General features: G+C 41.7%; 1 protein-coding gene across 1 annotated transcript in view; it reads right to left on the minus strand.

Annotated features, from left to right (window-relative positions):
- The window catches only part of WWC2 (WW and C2 domain containing 2), a 165,410-nt gene that overhangs the window by 93,439 nt on the left and 51,066 nt on the right, over window positions 1–20,905 (minus strand). Inside the window, exon 2 of the mRNA XM_074992969.1 lies at window positions 3,320–3,429. Within this exon, the coding sequence (XP_074849070.1) occupies window positions 3,320–3,429 (110 nt within the window). The remainder of the gene's footprint in view (window positions 1–3,319; window positions 3,430–20,905) is intronic.

A 20,905-nucleotide genomic window follows, 5' to 3' on the forward strand; every position in this document is an offset into this window, starting at 1 on the left:
AATTTTGTTTTTATTTACATATAATATTTGTGTATCCATCCATGTTCTGGGCACATCTCACTCAGGCGCTTCATATAGTTTGTATAATCCTCATCCAGCACGCTTAGGACCTGGCTGGTCCCAGACCAGGGGATTTGCTGGACAAGGGGAGGTCAGTTCAGTGGCCTGGAAAGGGGAGAACGGGCCACCACTCTTGCCAGGCTCCCCCCTCCCCCTCCCACCCCGCCAGGTCCTCATAGTTGCAGGGCTGCTCGCACTGCTCCACACCCCAGCCAGCTCTCTGCCGCAGGGCTGCCAGCAGGGCTCTGTGCCCCCAGCTGGGATCCTGCTGGTGGGGCTCCCTGCCCCAGCCAGCTCCCAGCTGCAGGAATGCTGGATTCTTCCAGCTGGGGCCCCCTGGGTGCTCTCTGGTCCAGCAATATCTTTTGTCCTACAGGACAAGAGATGTTGCCAGACAAGAAAGTTCCGACTGAGGGAGTCTGACCTGTACTTGGCTTTGTCAGTATCTTCAGACTACCCTCCTTTCCACTGACTAGGTCTGGAGGAATTCTGCACCACTTCTCATCTGCGATCTTCCCCATTCCCTCAGACATTTTACCAAGGCATTGCCCCATGGCATGGTCACAGGCAAGTCCTTATTCCCCCCACCAGTTTACCATATCTATTAGCCGAAAGACAAGCTGTATTCCCAACTAGTCGGTGTCCGATGTCTTTAGCTCACAAAATGTATTTCTTTTATCCTATGACACTCAGAGAATGAAGACAAGATTCATGGCTACTATGGATGTAAGAACAGAAGATAAAGTACAACAAAGATTATCCACCATGGTAAGACAGACTCAAAAACTCTATTCTGGGCAGCGCAGCCAAGATGCTACCGATGATGTAGCAAACACTTTTTGCAATTAACCACACTGTACTGTTTATTTCAACAGCATCAGAGTAACACAATCATTCCAGTCAGGTGAAATAAAACTATAATCGCAAGGTTTGGCATGTTAGACAAATGACCTACCTCTGACCCTTATCACAGGCTGCTTACCTCCCAGCGACTCAGACAAAGAATGCTCTCTTCAGAACACAAATCATACATGTCACATAACTAACATCTACTGCCCTCCAAAATAAGATAAAGTTGATAAATTTCACTGCAATTGCTACAAGGCAACATGGATTAATACAACTGGGTGGCACATGTCAGATCTCTCACTCCCAAACAATCAGTAAAAAAGCAGTTTAACTTAAAAGCCCAACAGAACTAGCTGCATTCCCAGGGATGTCCCTTGAGGGAGTATGGGGCTACGACAAACCCGCTCTCCACTGCTATCCCGTCCCACCAGTCCCTGCCCCTCCTCTTCCCAGCTCCTCTCCAGTTTTGCCCCTCCCCCTTCCAAGTGACACTGAGGGGTGGGTGGAATGGCGTGCAGCGAGCAGCTCTACCACCAGCTGGTGCGCACCCCAGCCCTTGTGAACGCCTGAAGTGCAGCGGCCCTCCACAGAATAGGGCCTGGGCTAACTGCTCTGAACCTCCTAATGCCCGGGACGGCTCTGCACATTTCATCATCATCATCCATCAAATAAGCTTATACAAAAAAAAAAAAAAAAAGGGGACATTAGCTTAAAAAAAACACTTCTGTGGCAGTCACAGGAAAGTATAAGCATGTACACAGCTGAGGAGCACGCAATTCTATAATCAGCAATAATCAGTAAATAGGAATATTCATGTCTCAGGAATTCTTACAGTGACAATTTTAAAGGAAAATCATGCACATCTAAGTTCTCATGGAAGCACAAAGTGGTACTTTTGACCAAGGTGATCCCTATCCCTGCATAGAAGTAGAACATACAATTTTTAAGAAGTTAAAAGTAATTCTGAATGCCTCAATTATTAGTTGGTGTCCAACTTGAAACACCTAAAAGAAGAATGATGTTCAGGCAGGTGGTCTACAAGCTTTTTGAAAATTAGGTACCCAGAAACCTGAAGGACTCAAAATCCCTCTATATATTTTTGAAAATACAAGTTTATAATCATGTGCCAGCATTCATACTGAATTTTCTGTCATGCATCTCATGTCTGCATACTGGGCTGTATAATGTCATTTATAGTGGTACTACTTTGCATTCACTCAAAGCATATTTAACTCCAATTCCAATGCAATGTTTTAAAATATTAGTAACAATTCCATATTCTGATTTTATAATTACATGAACAAAGCCCAAAGCCTTGTAGCAGAGAGAAATGAATGAGAAAAAGTTTTTTGCTCCTACACTGTTGCTCTATAGTTTCAGAAGTATATATCTTTTTCTTCCTTGCTTGTGTGCAAAGGGCAGATTTGACAAAATACTTCCCTACTTTTATACAAACAATAATAACTTAGAAATATGTAAACCATAATACAAAACAAGTGCTCTATTTTGCCCAGTTACACACAAGACATTTTAAATGGCACAATATACATATTTTTGATGCCAGGGCGCTTTCTGGGCAAATAGCTGAAGGGTTCATCCAATATTTAATAGGTAGCAATGGAGAAGCACAGAAGACAAAATGGCTTATAGGAAAATATTTACTTATACAAATTTAACATACACTAGATTCCTAAATTTTCAAAGAATGGCTTTGGCTCTAGACAGAAAAACACAATACAACTCTGAAAATGTAACATTGTCATATTGTATCAACAAGCTGTAAATCTACTGCACCCAGTGAAGTCACACAAAGGATGCACTTGCTCCAATGGCTACATTTTTAGATGAGAATCTATTCTAAAAGAATGCTGTTCTTAAAACTACAGCATGTTTGCCAGTCCTCATTTGGAAATTATATCAAGTAAGCACACCTGCTCAAAACTAGAGAATCTTTACAGGTTTTGTCTGCCACTAGATTGAAGCGAATGTTTTATGATTGCCTCCTGTTACTGTGAATTACTCAGTGTTCAAAAGACCCAAACTGTCTTACACTATGGCTCTGCTTGGCAATTATTCAAATCTTATAACAGATGCTTATTTAATGAAACCAAGTTTTCTCTATTTATCTTACACTTCCACATAGACATTGTGAGAAAACTAAGCCTTTTGAATAGCTATGAGCCAGTTTAACTCTCAAAAATACATACTCATAGAAAAGTGTGTTTGCATTTTTGGGGGGAACAAGGAAGTACCTGTTTTTTATTTTTGAGCAAGGCATTAAACTGGCTATTGGTTAATATGTCTCATAAAAATATCCTCCCCAAATCCCCACTCCTCCTTTAGGAGAAGAATGCCTAATGTAGCTAGCTTTCATGTATAAATCAATACAACAAACAAACAAATTACTTACTGTTGATATGATCAATATAGTAGACACCAATCTGAGGATCATACGCAGCCTCCCATCCCCATGGTAGTTCATCTCCAACACAATCCGCGAATGACAAAGGCTTTGTTAACCTAAAAACAAATTAGAATAATACAATTAAAGCAACCGGGATTTTCTTGAACAATTTTGGTCTTGTCCTACTGTTCATTGTCCCTATTGCTCCACATAAACATGGCGACAAAGTTTCCTGGACAAAGTAAAAGCGGCTGGCTTAATGTGGGATCAAATCAAGACTACAGCTAAGGACTGCAAGAGATGGAGACTGACTATGGAGGTCCTATGCGCCAGTAGGAGCCCACAAGATTAATCATCACCATCTAGTGTTCATAATTGGAATCTAAGGATTACTGTAGAGGGCTAGCAGAAGGAAAGGGGGAAAAAAGTTGTCAAATAACCTGTGACAATAACCTCAGGACTTGGATGACTTTCCAGGGATATCCTTCTGATATGTTAATTCAAAGTTCGATCAACTATTCCCAAAATTTGCCTAGCCTAGTCACTCTGAATAGAGAAATCCATTGTAGTGTTAACTTCAAACTCTCCAGTATTTAAACAGCAGCAGCAGACAGCAACTTGGTGGGGGGGGGGGGGATCTACTCTCCTACTTGACTTTTGTAAGTGGAAGGACCTAAGCTTTCAACCTTGATTCCCAAAGTACCAGTTTTCTGTTTTAAAGATAAAATCATGCTCCACAATGACCAGCCAGAAAATTTGGAGAACAGAAAATAACTTCACATGAAAACAAAAAGCAGTCAAGTAGCACTTTGAACACTAGCAAAATAGTTTATTAGGTGAGCTTTCGTGGGACAGACCCACTTCTTCAGACCATAGCCAGACCAGAACAGACTCAATATTTAAGACACAGAGAAGCAAAAACTGTAAGCAAGGAGGACAAATCAGAAAAAGATAATCAAGGTGAGCAAATCAGAGAGTGGAGGGGTGTGGGGGGGGAAGATCAAGAATTAGATTGAGTTAAAGTATGCAGACGAGCCCCTATAGCGCCTCAGAAAGTTCCCATCACGATTTAAACCATGTGTTAATGTGCAGAATTTGAATATAAAAGTCAGCTCGTCCACTTCTCTCTCTAAAATGGTGCGATAATGTCTCTTCAGTAACACACATACCCTGAGGTCATTGACAGAATGCCCCATTCCATTAAAGTGTTGACTAACTGGTTTGTGGATCTGGAGTGTTTTGATGTCTGTTTTGTGCCCGTTGACCCTTTGTCTAAGGGAGTTAGAAGTCTGTCCAATATACAAAGCATCTGGGCATTGTTGGCACATGATGGCATATATGATGTTAGTAGAGGAGCATGAGAAAGTGCCCGTGATTCTGTGAGTAACCTGGTTAGGTCCAGTGATGGTATTTCCAGAGAAGATATGTGGACAAAGCTGGCAGCGGGCTTTGTTGCAGGGAAAGGTTCCAGGACTGGTGTTCCTGGGATATAGGCTGTGGCTGTTAGTAAGGATCCTCATGAGGTTGGAAGGTTGTCTGTAGGAGAGAACAGGCATGTCACCCAGGGCCTTCTGGAGTGTAGCATCCTGATTAAGAATAGGTTGTAGGTCTTTAATAATTCGTTGCAGTGGTCTGAGTTGGGGGCTGTAGGTGATGACCAGTGGTGCTCTGTTCTTGGCGTTTTTGGGCCGATCTTGGAGTAGCTGGTCTCTGGGTATGCGTCTGGCCCTGTCGATTTGTTTTTTTACTTCTCCTGGTGGGTAATTCAGGTTTATGAATATTTGGTAAAGTTCTTGTAGTTTTTGGTCTCTGTCAGTTGGATCAGAGCAAATGCGATTGTACCTAAGAGCTTGACTGTAAACAATGGATCTAGTCACGTGTGCAGGATGGAAACTAGAAGGGTGTAGATAAGTATAGCGATCAGTAGGCTTTCGGTACAGTGTGGTACTGATCAGGCCATCCTTGATTAGTACTGTAGTGTCCAGGAAATGTATCTCTTGCATGTTGTAATCGAGGCATAAGTTGATGGTGGGGTGTAGATTGTTAAAGTCTCTGTGGAATTCTTCTAGAGCCTCTGTACCATGGGTCCAAATCATAAAGATGTCATCAATGTATCTTAAGTAGAGGAGTGGTAATAGGGGACGAGAGCTGAGGAATCGTTGTTCCAGGTCAGCCATAAATACATTAGCATGTTGTGGGGCCATGCGGGTGCCCATAGCAGTTCCACTAATCTGGAGGTATAAATTGTCCCCAAAACGGAAATGATTGTGTGTGAGAACAAAGTTACAGAGGTCAGACACCAGATTGGCTGTGGTGGCATCAGGGATGGTGTTCCTGATTGCTTGTAATCCGTCTTTATGTGGAATATTAGTGTACAGAGCCTCTACATCCATTGTGGCAAAGATGGCGTTATCAGGAACTTTTCCGAAGTTTGGTAATTTCCTCAGGAAGTCAGTGGTATCTCGGATATAGCTGGGAGCGTTGGTGGCATAGGGTTTGAGGAGGCAGTCCATGTAACTGGATAGTCCGGTGGTAAGGGTGCCAATACCTGAAATGATAGGGCATCCAGGGTTTCCAGGTTTGTGGATTTTGGGAAGTAAATAGAATAATCCAGGCTGCAGCTCAGATGGTGTGTCTGAGTTAATGAGGTCCCGAGTAGCAGCAGGGAGTTCCTTCAGTAGTTGTTGTAATTTCCTTTGGAATTCCAAAGTGGGATCAGCGAAGAGAGGTCTGTAAAATGCGGTGTTGGAGAGTTGTCTGGCTGCCTCCTGTTCATAGTCTGACTTATTCAGGATGACAACAGCACCCCCTTTGTCAGCTGGTTTGATTATGATAACTTCACATGGTGTACCATATAGGTAATCCTATTCTGATAGATATTTATCCTTGGAAGCACAAGTGGCAGCATGAAGTAAGACTATAGGTTAAATCTCTCTAATCTGCAACTCTCTTGTCTGGCAAACTCCGTAATCTGGCATGAATATAGCAAGCTGGACGACCAATTATCATCATGCGTGTGGTCAAGTTTCCCTGAAGTCCCATAAAGTTTGTTCACACCACCAGTTCTGACTCTCAGTGTTCTGTGCTGTCTTCTAAGAGCCTGGTAAGCAGCGGAAGTGTCAGTAATGTGCTAGAAAATAATGACCTCCCGTCGTCCAGCCAATTCTCTCATCCAGCACCGGTCAGGTCCCAAGCGTGCTGGATGAGAGAGGTTCAGCCTGCACTAAATCTTAGAAGAAATCTCTAAATTAGGGAAGGAGGGCAGGAGGAGAGAGAGAGTTTCATATAAAATTAAAATGTCTTAGAAGCTCTCAATTTATGCCTCTTTGACAGGGGGGTCATAAGTATACCAAAACAAACTTCTTCTTGACGAATACTCAAGTCTGTTCATTGTGCATGTATTAGCAGTCAAAGCCAGGTGGCCATATCAGATATTAACAACAACAACAACAACAGCATGTCTTCACAAATAATGAGATTTTACTGAATCAATGCACACCCTTTCCCCATCTCAGGGAACAAACAGGACTTATCTGCTTCACAGGGGCTTGGTCCAGTAACCACTGACTTCAGTGCAAGTGTGATCTAGCCCAAATTACTGTCTACAAGGGTTTTTGCTTTTTACTTTTTTTTTTTTTAAACTAGTGACAGGTGCAGCGCCACTGGGGCTAGCAGCTGCTTCAATGGTAGTACAGGCAAAGCATGAACATTTTTACTATAACCAATCTCAGGGTTTCATGTCACTCTGGTAAGAACAAACATGTGACTGGAATGCACCAACCTTTTCATTAGTTAGAAAATAAATGAAGCTGCATCCACTAATGGGGTAAAAAGCGTTAGCACTAACTTGACCATAATGTGAAAAATACTCTTAGCCTGGAGCCTCCTAAGTCAGTCCACAGTTCAAGTCCTGAGGAACTCTGTTGTGTGCCATTACACTACCTAGGCCCCTACAACATTACACTTGGAGAGTATGTCTTCACGTCACACTCCTCCTCTGCTATCACTGGTTCCCTTTTCTCTGTGTGCATGGATTATGTCTTTGCACCCCTCGTTCTTCTCCTTTCCATGCCTCACTTCACATAAATACTTCAGAAGTGTTCAATGCTTATCACAAATCACTATCTGTAGAGATGTGCCATCTTTTATTTGATGACTAAACAATGACAATCACTGCAAACCAAACTGCAACTCTGAATGGCACGTGTGTGTGAGAGAGAGAGACAGCCCCAGTGTTAATTCTCTTTGTATGGATTTTATCTAGCATCTGTATGTGTGCACATGTACTGCTTTTTTTTGCGGGGGGAAGGGGATAACTTTTAAATGATTGATGACAGGCTTTACAGGAACCACTATTTCTAACAAGGCACAATGAAAACAGACCATAACCATAATAGGTTACATCTGTGTCACATCAGGAGAGACAATAGCATCTACTTTTGCTTCTTTTGGAACAAAATGAATATTGGTTTTCCAGCTGAAAGATCAGAAGCTTTCGAGAATACTGACAGAAGTTTTAAGAAAATAAGAAAAATAATGATTTGGGGATTTACTGTCTACATATCAATAGGATTGGAGATTGCACATGAAGGGACCTTGCTGTGAAAAGATAATGGGATAAAATAGTAGAATTCCCCAAAATGTGTTGACCAGATTCATTTCAGCTTTAGCCCAACTCACTTTATTACGAACCCTTAATGAAGCTTCCACTAGAACTTTTATCATCATTTCACCTTCATAAACTTGATGCGTATCAAATCATTACCACAAAAAAGCCTATATCTGTCTCCTTTACTCCCCTCTCCCCCGCCACCCGCCTTAGAACTCAGGACAATCAACTCAGGCTATCATATCCAGCACTCCCTGTAAGCTGTGTGCTTGTGCAGCCACTTAGGAGAGATGTCAATGTCACCCATCTGATTAGCAGAACACTATAGCTAAGTTATTTTGTCCTTGTTGAACCTAATTAGATATCTTTTGGTCGAATTCTCCAATTTGTCTAGGTCATGCGGGACCTTAACGCCATCCTCCAGTTTGTCTACCCCTCTCCCTCCAGCTTAGTGTCATACATTAACTTGCTGAAAGTGCAAGCCAACCCAACATTCAGATCTTTAATGAAAATATTGAACAAAAACAATCCCAAACCTTAGGGCACTTCACTTGATACCACTGCCAATTAGACATTGAACCACTAATCACACTACTGGTTGAGCCTAATGATTGAGCCGCGTTTCTATCCACCTTATAGTACATTCAACCAATCAATACTTCTTTAACTGGTTGGCAAGAGTACTGTAAGTGACCAAATCAAAAGCTTTGTTAAAGTCAAGGTCTATCTTGTTCACAGATTTCCCATAACAAGAGAGCCACTTATCTCATCACAGAAGTCACCCAGTTTTGAGAGACCATCTTGTAACTTTCAAAACCTGTCATAAACATCACTACCTTGAGTAATTTTACCCTATCTCCAAATTTTGTAAATCCACTATTCATGCCTATTTCCAGATTTTTATGAATCTACTAAACAGATCTGATCTCAGTCCAGACCCCTGGAGGACACCAATATTTACCTCTCTCCATTGTGGAAAAATTGCCCATTTATTCCTGCCCTTTGTTTCCTATCTTTTAACCAGTTACTGATCTACGAAAGGACCTTTCCTCTTATCCCATGGTTTTTTGCTTTTGCTTAAGAGCCTTTGGGGGCGGGGAAGATTATCAAAGGCTTGATGAAAGTCTACATCCACTGAATTACCCTTGTCCATGCTTACTGACTTCCTCAAAGAATTCCAATAGACTGGTGAGGCATGATTTCCATTTTCAAAAACCATGCTGACACTTCAACAAACTGAGTTTATTTATGTGTCTGATGATTCTGTTCCTCACTATAATTTTAACCAATTTGTCTGGTTCTGAAGTTAGGTTTACTGGCTCGTAAGTGCCAGGATTGCCATTAGAGCCTATTTTAAAAGTTGGTGACATATTACACTTTTTTCCATGAACAGTGTGTGAAGGCTGGACTGGGCGAGGCAAGCTCCAGCCCTGCCTCTTCCACGGTCTTAAGAGCCCCACCCCATTATGGCCACTGACACCTCTTCCCCCAGTTAGCACATCCTTCCCCCTGTCCCAGCCCTGGCCCTAGCCGGGCAGCTCCTCGACCTCGGCTCTACCTCCAGTCTCTAGGAACAGCTAGACAGCTGTGTGGGGAGTCCCAGCCTTTCCAGCCAACTGGAATGTGGTGGGCAGAGCCATCCTGGTCTTTGTGAGAAGACAATGCCTTCCCTTGCCTCTGTTACCCATTGCCCCTGATCTCTTCCACCTTAAAAGACTGCTCTTTGACCCTACGTGCTTCTCCAATTACTACCTTTTATCCCTTTCATTCCTCAGATCATTAAATACATTGTTTACAATTGCTGTCTACAGTTCTCCTCCTGTCCCAACTTCATATTCCATTTGATCTGGCTTCCACCCCTTGCACTCAACAGAAAACACACTTGCTAGGGTCTGAACCTCAGCTCCATACTTATCCTCCTTGACCCATCAGGCTCTTCTTGAAATCTTGTCCTCTCTTGGCTTCTTCTGGTTCTCATTGCTCCTCTAGTATTCTCCTTCACAGGATTCCCTAAGCCCCTTCAGCTTTTTGTGGGGGTTACATAAGGTTCTGTCCTCAGTCCCCTTCCCTTCTCCCTCTACACCCACTCTGTGTAATACCTTCTGCAACCACAAATTCAGCTACCACCTGCCTTATCATTCCCAGTACAACTGCCCAAAAAAGGTTTGTCATAAATGAACTTATATTCCCTGCTGCACATTAAGAGCCCACATTAAATGCAGTGCACAAATTACACACTTACTTCACTTTAAAAAGCAAAAGGGTCACTATACCTTTAGCTTTCCATAAAGTACTGCACTGTTCCTTTTCTCCTACAGTGCAAATCTAGCTCTTTCCTTTGTACATAGATATCCGAGTGTTACGATAAATACACATTTATCTTTATTCCATACCACAGCAATGAGCAATGTAAACGTGTGTTATTACAAACTTCACAGAATGAGCATTTATTAGAACATAACCACAGCACAAAAAAGCAGTCATGTAGCACCTTCAAGACTTTAAAGACCCATGAAAGCTCATCACCAGATAAATTATTTTGTTAGTCTTTAAAGTGCTACAATTGTTGTTTTGTTTTGTGAAGGTACTGATTAACATGGCTACCTTTCTGTGACCATAACCACAATGGTTAAGTGACCGAATAAGGTCACAGGACCATCTAACCGAATCTGACTCACTTAACTATGTACTTCCCCACCGTGGTGCATAAGGGAGTCAGAGGAAAGTTTCTGTGACACACAAAAGACTTTTCGATGATAATGCACTGCAAATACATTTTTGTTCTACCTCCTGGTGTTTCCCCATAAAAATCTGAAATACCTTTAATTATCATAAATACTAGGAAGAGAAGTGTTCAATCAGCTTCAACCATTTCATCTTCTTGTTTTACACAAGGGAAATATAAAATGTTAAATCCTTCCTTGGCTCCTAATTATTACTGCAGTTAGAAATTTAGAGAAGAGTATGCCCAGTAGTCCAAACAGGCAAGAGAACAGCAAGCCTACCAGTTGAAACAAGGTATTTTTGTAAGGGTTTGCCTCCTATTGATTCTATAAAGCAAAATAAATATAAAGCATGACATTAAGAGATATGATCTTGCATGCTTGGTAGCATACCTTTCTGCTCTCTGCTTACAGAACTCAAGGTCGTAATAGAAAATTTAAAAAGGAAAGGAAATGTCAGCCATTTACTGAATTCATTAGCAAAACCATATGTATGAAGTGTAAACACAGTTTGGTATTTCTTGTTTTAGCCCCCGATTATATTGTTACCTCATATCATAGCATCTATAAAGTGCTAGATAGTAGGAACAAAATAGTCAAAGAAACAGCTCTTCTATTCAGGTGTCCACTACCTGAAGCAGGATCTAGGCCAACACAAAGAAGCTTTCAGTTACAGTACCAGGCAAAAAAGATGGTATTAAAAGAAGGGGAGGAAGAAGCTCTATATGCTTCATCAGCACTCAAGCCTGATTCGCATCTTCCTGAATTGTATTTACTTACCTAGTTCTCAAAAGTTACAGTTGTAATGCATTTGCACTACACTCATACCTCGTTACATGAGTACTTTATTTAAAGAGTACTCACTAAAATGAGGGACACAAATACTTACCTTTGTTCACTAGACAAGTGAACTCCCCACACTAATACGAGCCTTACTCACCTCCCTGCGGCCCCAACCCGCCACAGCCTGAATCCCCACCAGCCCCGTAGACCCATCCCACCACAGCCTGAATCCCCCCACCAGCTCTGTGTCCCCAACCCACCACAGCCTGACCCCCCCCACACCAGCTCAGCAACCCCAACCGCTGCAGCCTGACCCCCCGCCAGCCCCGCAGACCCAACCCGCCACAGCCTGATCCACCCCCACTGCCAGCTCTGTAACCAACCTGCTGCAGCCTTAACTCCCCCACCTGCCCCACAGACCCAACCTGCAGCAGCCTGAACCCCCTCCCTCCCACGGACCCAACCTGCTGCATCTTTAACGTCCCCCGTCCGCCCCATGGGCCCAACCTGCCACCAGGTTTTAACCCTCCCTCCTGCTCATGGCCCCAAACTGCCCCCAGCCTTTAACCCTCTCCAAGCCCCTGACCCCCCAGCCCAAAGTTCACTTACCTTTCAAAAGCAGCGCCGCATGCTGCCACTCCTTCGCCGAATTAGGAGCACTTGGAACCAACCAGAGACTTTTATGTGTAATTTAATAGGAATTTAGTGTCCCTCTTACAAGTTTTCACCTACAAGCAGAAAGCTGGGAACCAACTGTGCTCGTATAGCGAGGGATGAGTGTATAACCACTACTTCCATCTCTTTGCCAGCTTCCCTCCCAAGAAAGGATTCAATAATTTCAGTTGATCCATATTTGTTAGTGTTTGCTTCTAACAATAAAAGGTGCAAAACACAGAAGGGCTGGGAGAGAATGCAATTTATTTCCATGACACAGGTCTGGGTAAGAAAAAGTGATACACCTGTCATACTGACATTTGGTTACTGTTACCGAGTGTGTCAGTCCTCTCAAATAATCTGCAAAAATTTCACCTATTCAGTCCACTTAAACATGTTTGCAACAGTTTTTCCCATTAGACTGTCTCTCAATTCTCTTTTGCAATTTTTTAAAAAAGTGTCAGTAGAATGGTTATCAGCTGCCTAGACCTAAAAGATGCCAGAATTTGGACTCCTACGAACTATTCACTCCCCCTCCCTCTCACCTACCCTTTTCTGTAAATACGCTGGTCCTTAGTATTATTTCCTTCTTTGAAAAAGCCTTTGCTGTCCTGGCTTTTCCTGACAGAATGACTAGCTATGACAGTGTCTAAACGCCACGAATCCTTCATACACCTGCAGGAAGAGCTTTAAAAATGAACCTCTAAAACTTAGCACTGGTACCCAGAGCATTGTATGCACAAATGGATTGCTTAAGCACCCACTGACTACAACCGAAAAGACAGGCATCCCCTTTCGGAAGTGTCACTTGGCAGACAGGAACTGCACACTGAGAACAAGCCAAGAGTAGCCTGTTGGTGAACCCTGTGCTATTCCAGCAGTGTCTCTAGATCAGCGTTTCTCAACTTCTTTTTTTTAAATAAAGTACCCCTCTACAAAAAATTATATATATATAAAAATAAAAGTACCCCCAGACTACTCTCCTGTACACGTACATTCAGAAACATGATCCTAAAGTAATCTGAGATCTCGAAACAAGTGCCTTTCAAACTTTCCAGATTATTGTATCCTTTTCAGGAGTCAGATTTGTTTTGCACACCACCAAGTTACACCTCGCTTAAAAATTACTTACTGATAAAAACATGCAAAAATATCACAGATGTATACGGAAAACTTGCTGGCTTTCCAGGATGTTATCAAATAAATGAACTGGAATAGAAATACTGTAATTACATTTCAGTTTAAGGCACATGAAGCAGTAGAAACAAGTTATTGCCTGAATGAACTTTTAAACTGCACTGATTTTACTACTGTTTTTACGTAGCTTGTTGTAAAACTAGGCAAATACCTAGATAAGTTGATGTACCTGGCTGGAAGACCTCGGTGTACCCCCAAGGGTTGCAAAACGCTACTCTACAAGTTGCAGTGTAGGTACCCGCTTGTTTATCTTGATCATGGATAGGCAATAATTTTTGATGGCGGGGGGGGGGCATGCCAAGAATTTTTAAGTAGTCAATGGATGCACTCTTCCATGATATTAATGGAGGAGGTGGTGTGGAGTATGGGAGGAGACTGACTTGGACAGAAGGGGTTTGGAGTAAGGGACCCCTTGTGAGCAGGATTCTCATTGTCAGCAGGAGTACTCTCAGGTCCACAAGAACCATCTACATTGCCACTTACTGCACAACCTTTTTCTTGGGGAGTGTGTGGTGGGATGGGGAGGTGGACGGGGGTTAGGGGCATTAAACAACCACGAATGACAAAAGTTGTTGCTCAAATCGCAGTGTAGACAAAGCCTTAATGAAATCAAGGTTCTGGCAGTTAACAGGTCTTGATGGCTGTTTTCAATGACATCTCCTTGCATCAGTATTAAAAATAGCTCAAGTCTAGTGTAAACAGAACAAAACTAAGCTCAATACCATAGTGACTTTAGTGTGAAAAAAGGATTTCTTCCAGTAAAAAAAAGTTTTAAACACACGGCTGAGCCACCTGTACTGTTTTCAACAACAACTAAAAGTCTCAGGGAACAGAAGCAAGCAAAATGAAAGATGGTTTATTCTTTATTCTGTCTAATGGATATCTTTTCAAAATTAGATTTGAAAAAAAAGCAACAAGATTTAGGGAAGAAGCCTTTGCAAACTTGGGAAAGGATATGTGATGGGATATTACAATGGGAAAAGAGAAAAGGATTATTTATCTGGTCTGTTGTTTTTTAACGCTCCAATATGCTGAATGGGGTGATTTCCTCAATTGGGGTCTTCAATTGTCAACTAGATGACCCTGTTCAGACACTGGAGCTCAGTATTGCCATATGAAATGGCAATATCACTGTATTATTGCTTAATGCTGACCTACATAGAACTGTACACATGGTACACATTCCTGAGCAGCAATAACTGGCAACAGAACAGACTGTCTCATTGGAGAGTGGTTTATTCCAATGTTCAGCTTCTATCTACAGTAGAAAATTATGCTCCATTCCTCCAAATGTTTTTCAATAACTGGTCTCCTTCAGTCAGTTTTGAACAGGATTTAACTGCTGGAGACAACTGGATGAAGCTCTTTTCAGCCTTATTACAGGAAATGTTCTTTCTAAAACCTGCTTAACTCAAACTCATTCTTGGGACAAGAACGGAACATCTCTTCCCTGCATTTGTACAGCATGCCGTATCACAGTGTGCCCATCTCAGTAGGGGCCCTACCCTTTCCCATTAGCATCACGATTCTAAATAAAGTACTTCATGCCACCCCTTTCAGAGAAGAGAAAATTTTGTCCTTTAACAATAAGCATGTCCAATTTCATGTACAGTATCTTTGCAGAAAGTTATAGTCTCAATTTGCTTTAATGGTAGAACACACCAAGCAAGTAGTACTCCTGGAGAAGTCTCTTCCATGAGAAAAAATAATGGAAGAACCGATGTTCCCTTTACAGAAATAAAGATGGGAGAGGATTAATTTTCCCCAAGCACAGACAGCAAAATATAAAGCTAAAACTGTATTTACTAAGGTCTGCTCTGCCGTAAACTATCACAATCGACAAAAAAGATAATACAAATTAAGACTTGCATATAAGGCTACAGGGTCTTTTCTTCAAGGACAGCCCTAACCTAAGTTCCTCCTAAGCTGAGCAGCTACGCAGCTTCTCAAGGCTCAGGGGTGCAAAGTGACAGGAGCTGCAGTGGCCAGAAGAGGGAGCGCCTCTCCACCCACTTCAGCATCGCATTGCTGCAGCCCAGGGAAAAGGCCCCCTTCTCATGCAAGCCCCAACCCTCTGCCCCATCTCGAACCTACCCCAGCCCTGAGCAGCCTACTGCACCCCAAAGCCTGCATCCCCAGCTCAGATCATGTACCCACCTCTTACACCCAAACTCCTTATTCCTAGACTTATTCTCGAGTCTTCACCCTAACCTTCTGCCTCAGCCCAGAACCCCCTCTCACACTCAAAAACCTTTGTCCTCAATCCTGCCACAAGAATTTTGTTGTGTGCACCAATATGAAAGTGACCTGTTGTCAGTGCCCCTTTAATAAATAAATAAATAAAGGGCCTGTACCCAGCTGGCTCTCCGCCCTCCACCTATAGCCAGTCTCATGGCTGGAGTTGCCACGGTGCCGGTACTCAGTACAGGAAGCACCAGCACAAAAAAAGCATTGTCTCTTGTACATCATCCCCACAATGTTACACATAGGAAAATTCATTCTGCAGAGGGGTGGGAAAAAACACCCAACTCAACGGAGCGGTCATAAAGCTGCTATCACAAGAAAGCTGTCTTACACGAACAAAAACTGCTTCAGTAATGAGGGTGTTTTTGTGGTGGTCAGACTCAACTGTAACTGTCAAAAAGGTCACTCTACTAATATATTCCCCGTCTCTGTCCTCTTAAGACCTTGCCAGCCCCCTCCACAAAATACAGGGATCTGAGGAATTGACTCATGGATAAGTGTCAGAGACAGGAGGAAGACAAGAAGAGTTAAGACAACACATGAGAACTTGAAATTCTATTCCTCTTAGAAATAGGAAAAAAACAGTTTGTTTAATTTATGTCTCTTTCAAAGGGTTCCATTAACATTAATTAAATCTATATTGCTTGGGTCATAATTGTCACAGTGTTCTAATCTCCAGTTACAAAGGGGTTAACCTGAGCGCAGCATCTCACTCTCTTTCCTGTCACCCAGGTGCCCAGGGGAAAGGCCGGCTTGGCTGGCTGACAGAGACCCAGAAGGGGAAGAATGCTTTTGTTAAGGAAGAGATCCACACCTACAGGTCAATAGGGCTAGGTTCAACTGAATGTTGGCAAGTTTCAGCTTCTATTTTAAGCAGAAAACAAATTTAGTTTAATCAACAGTCCTGGAGAGAAGGCCCTGCTGCATGCAGCTATATCTTCTGCAATCTCATTCTATCGGCTCATAATGTTGAAATAGAAAAATAGCTAAATGTAGAAAGAAAAAGTTACAAAAGTAGCATTTTCAGTTTTTCACACAGGTAAGCTGTACTGTGAAAACCTCAACTCCTGCTGTTACTGCACTCAACAACATCATATTCAATGCAGAGTATTTAAAAAAATGTTAATGGGGCTTTTTGGTGCCATGACCGTTTTCTCCTCCTTTTTTTGTTCACGCAGCAGTAGGCCCTGCAGTAGCATGCAGAACCTAAATATTAGGCACATGGAATGTTAGGAATGTCTGATAACCATTCCCAGTACAGGGATCATTCTACAGCCATAAACCAAATGATCTGACCTTTGAGCTTTCCAGAGGAAATTCAGAAGCAGCGGAATTATAAAAAGGACATTATGTTGGGGGCTACTAGAGGTTATTTTAAAATATAATTGTGCATGTTGATAACCACAGAAACCATCTTTAAGTATATTAACATTTGAAGAAAACTTGCTACTAACTTTAATTATTGCATGTGCTATTGCTCAAATACTTCCCCTTTAAAAAAAAAATCCTCTCTTCTCCCCCTACAAGCCTCCTCCCTCTGTTCAGTCACTATCTGTAAACTGAACATGGAAGTGTTTTTGTCTTACCAATTTTCCTTCCTTCCTTCCTTCCTTCTGGTTTCAGACACTGTTTATTACAGGACTGCTCTTGGGTACTGGGTAGCTGTATCACCAGGAAATTAAAAACAAAAACAAAAACAAAAACAAAAACAAAAAACAAAAAAAAACCCACTGAAATATTGGTTTTAAAACCTTTACAGCAAAAGGAGAGACAAATGGATTTTGCAAGTAGCATTATTTGAACAGTTCAAGAATGTTGGGCATTTCAAAGGCAAATAAGAGAAAGTCCGTTCCAAAGAGCTTACAGCCTGATTTCAGACATGATGCAACAAATAATGAGGGAACACCCAACATAGCAGAGCGGTCATAAAGCTGCTATCACAAGGCAGCTAATTCTTACACTAACAAAAACTGCTTCAGTAAGAAAGGTGTTTTTGTGGTGTTCAGACAACTGTAACTGTCCAAAAAAAAAAAAGTTAAAAAATAAAATGACAAGCTTATTATTGGGATCAATTCTTTTATCGCAATATTTTGGAATGTTAGACAGAGCGAAAATATTGTACCTTATACATTTCTAGAAAGTACATAATGAAAAAGTGACTTTCCTGAAATCTAGAAACCAGATGGGCTGATGATAATTACTGCATTATGCTCTGGCAAACAGATAGACTTGAACAACGATGGTAACTGCACATGTAAACGCAGGAATTGTGAGGACTTCTGAAATCTGGCTTTTAAAAAGACTGAAATTTACTCAGCAACTGCATTTTAAAATACAGCATCTTTTACCCTGGTTGTATTGTTGACTAGAAAAGCAATTTTCTCCCATCTCAGTTTGCATGTAACAGAGGAAGACTTTTCATTGCTCTGAATTATTGCTGACACAAAGGAAAAACAACAGGAACCTGGGTTTTCTGAAGTTTGTACCTCAGGTCCCCATAGAATTACTATATGTGAAATTAGATGATTTTTACTCGGAAGCCTAAATTTTAGGTAGCCTAGTTTGAAGACGCCAGCCATTGCCTTTGAACATTTCCCCCCTTTTTCCCCCTCTCTGTACTTTACTATTCCCATTCTGAACCCATTTATTTACACCCATAGAGCGCTGCTGACATTTACACCCTAACGCAAAGAATAGTCAGCCACCAAACACATGGTGCAGGGAAGGAAGCACTGGCTCTGGCAGCAGGACAAGTTTGGGCAGCCCTTTGTTGTGCCAGTGGGGGGGATGGGCAATAGCTGTTAGACTTTCATCGTCTTTGTCTCACCAAGACAATAGCACTGAGAACGAATGCGGCTGGCCTGGCTGAGCTGTGGTGAACGCCCCCAGAAAAAGGACAAGATGGTAGACATTTGTATTTTATTTATTTTTTATTCCAAATTTAATTTTGGAACTGGAGGAAAGGTGTGAGTGTACATGTAACCAAACAGAGCACCTGTATAGCAACTGGCATTAAAAATCATCATCATCATCATCATCATCCATGAGTTAGCATCTCTCTCTCTCTCCTCTTGTTTCTTCCTCTTTTGTGACTTGATATACAAGGTCTACAATTCACCCTGTTCACTTCAACATTCACAGAACATGATCTGGTCTCATGTGCACAATTCTGCTCCCCATGAAACTTGCACCAGATAGAAGTTTACTTTGTACTAGCCAGTGTTGGTGCACTCTTCCCCCAAGCGCTTTTACAGACTACCTGATCGCCCAGTCACAAAACTGGTGTATGGAACAGCTCAAACCCTGCTCCAGTTAGAGTGTGCACAAATAAATGGAAGTCTGGTGACAGTGCTATGCAACCCATCATAGAGGCTCACCATTATGGCAGAAAGGGCAAGTCTAGACCACCAAACATAATCCAACTCTACAATGACACTGATGACACTACACAGATGCCACTACCTCAAGCCCAACTGTATGTCAGTCACTGTTCATGCCTTCATTCCTTTTGCACCTCAACTAGTCCAACCTCCTGCTTTAAGGCTTTGCTAACCTGACTCTCCACATTCTAGTACATACACACTTTTGGTGTCCACATGCTCACATACACAAAGATGCACAATCATATCATTTTGGTTACAGGCTTAGAATGCAAACACAGCCCAGCTGAAAGAAAATTGCTTTAAGAAATATAGTGCATCAAATACCATCATTAACATTCCATAATAAAATCAGTAGCAGTACTGAAAATCCTCTAAGAATTCTACAAAATGTTAATTACGCTTCACAATAGTCCTCTGAAGTAGGTAATCAATCACCTCCATTTTACAGACAGAAAAACCAGAAAGGGGCCCAAATTTTCAATTTTAGTTGCCTAAAGTCAGGTACCTAGAAACATACATAGGCATCTAAAATTACAGATATTTTCAGAGGGGGTAAGCTATTTAAGTGAGAGCAGGAAGCACACAGCACCTCTGAGAGTCAGGCTACTTAGATGCCTAACATTAGTCACCTAAATTTGAAAAATTGGGCAAGTGGCCAAAGACCACTCATCATTTATGTTGTAGAAATATTCAAAACCATTCCTGCTGCTTTACAGAGAAAGACAGCTCCTGCCTGCCAAAAGATAGATTTTTAAAAAACTCACGCAATAAGCCTTTGACCAAGCAGCAAGAAGAGAATTCAGGATTTCCTCCCCGTCAGGCCCATTCTTTCATACATTAAATTTATAAGCGGGGCTACAGTTTGATACGCCTTGACACATCTGAAATTAAAACTTCGGTATGTATCAATCAAAAAGAAAACTAAACATGGGTGTTTTATACAGAAACACAACATGCAAGGTTGGTTGTAATCTACAGTCCTGCCTATTTTATGTTAGCGTCAAACAGGGTGGTATGGCTCCAAACTGGGAAAGCTAGGCTCAAATCTTGCAATTGAAATGAATTTAGTAAATTCAGTGTCAAGTGACCTAAGTACCGATAAAAAGATCGGAAGCTGCTCAAGGCTGGGTCTACACTACAGTGCTGCTTACGTTAGCACAGTTACTCCAGAAGAGCCACAGAGTAAAAACACACCACACATCAACAGGCACTCCGGTATTGGAACATCACCTCAAACAGTTCTCTTTGCGTAGCTGTATGTACAGGTTTAAAATCATGTCCCTTTTGGGCGTGGCAGGAAGAATTCTTTCACATCCCCAATCAACCTAGTCACAGTAGTACAAGTTTTAAGTGTAGACTGCACTTTAAAGTTAAAATAGCTCTGTTGAAGTCAGGACCATTATTCATTTTGTAACACCAAAAGCAGTACATGGGTGTCCATAATTGGTGAGTATCTTGTACAGCATGCACTGCTAAGAAGTACCAATAGGCAAAGTACAATACAGGACATTTCTATGCAAACAAGTAATCCCAGAGGGAGATTGTATCGGGGAAGGACTGAAGTATAAGGGCGCAGCTCTTTAAAAAGCTGTTTACAAATGGCTCTACCTGATCATTATGTTTATCTGTAGCCAGGACCATTACTCTCTCCCATTTGCAAACATAATAGCTCACCAAAACATATAACTAAAGTGAACTTTCTAAAAAAAACTTGAGTTTTTAAAGGTAGAGTTGAAGATTAAAATATTTGGTGTTTTCTGAAGCGCCTACTTAAGTAAAATTAAGTTTATGTTAAATATTCATTTACATAAAGAGCAGTGCAGTGATAACAACCTAAAAAGACCTGTTTGGGAAAAGCCATCAAGATGTTCAAGGCATTATCCCACATAGGTGGTTTTGGGGGTGAGGTGGGAGTGGTTTTGTTTTGTTTTGGAAACATGCAAAGGGGTTAGGCATCTTTTGTTTCAACGGGATTATTTCTCTTTTCCACATTCATTAT

This window comes from Carettochelys insculpta, chromosome 4 (assembly GCF_033958435.1).
Source record: "Carettochelys insculpta isolate YL-2023 chromosome 4, ASM3395843v1, whole genome shotgun sequence".
Taxonomy (NCBI): domain Eukaryota; kingdom Metazoa; phylum Chordata; order Testudines; family Carettochelyidae; genus Carettochelys; species Carettochelys insculpta.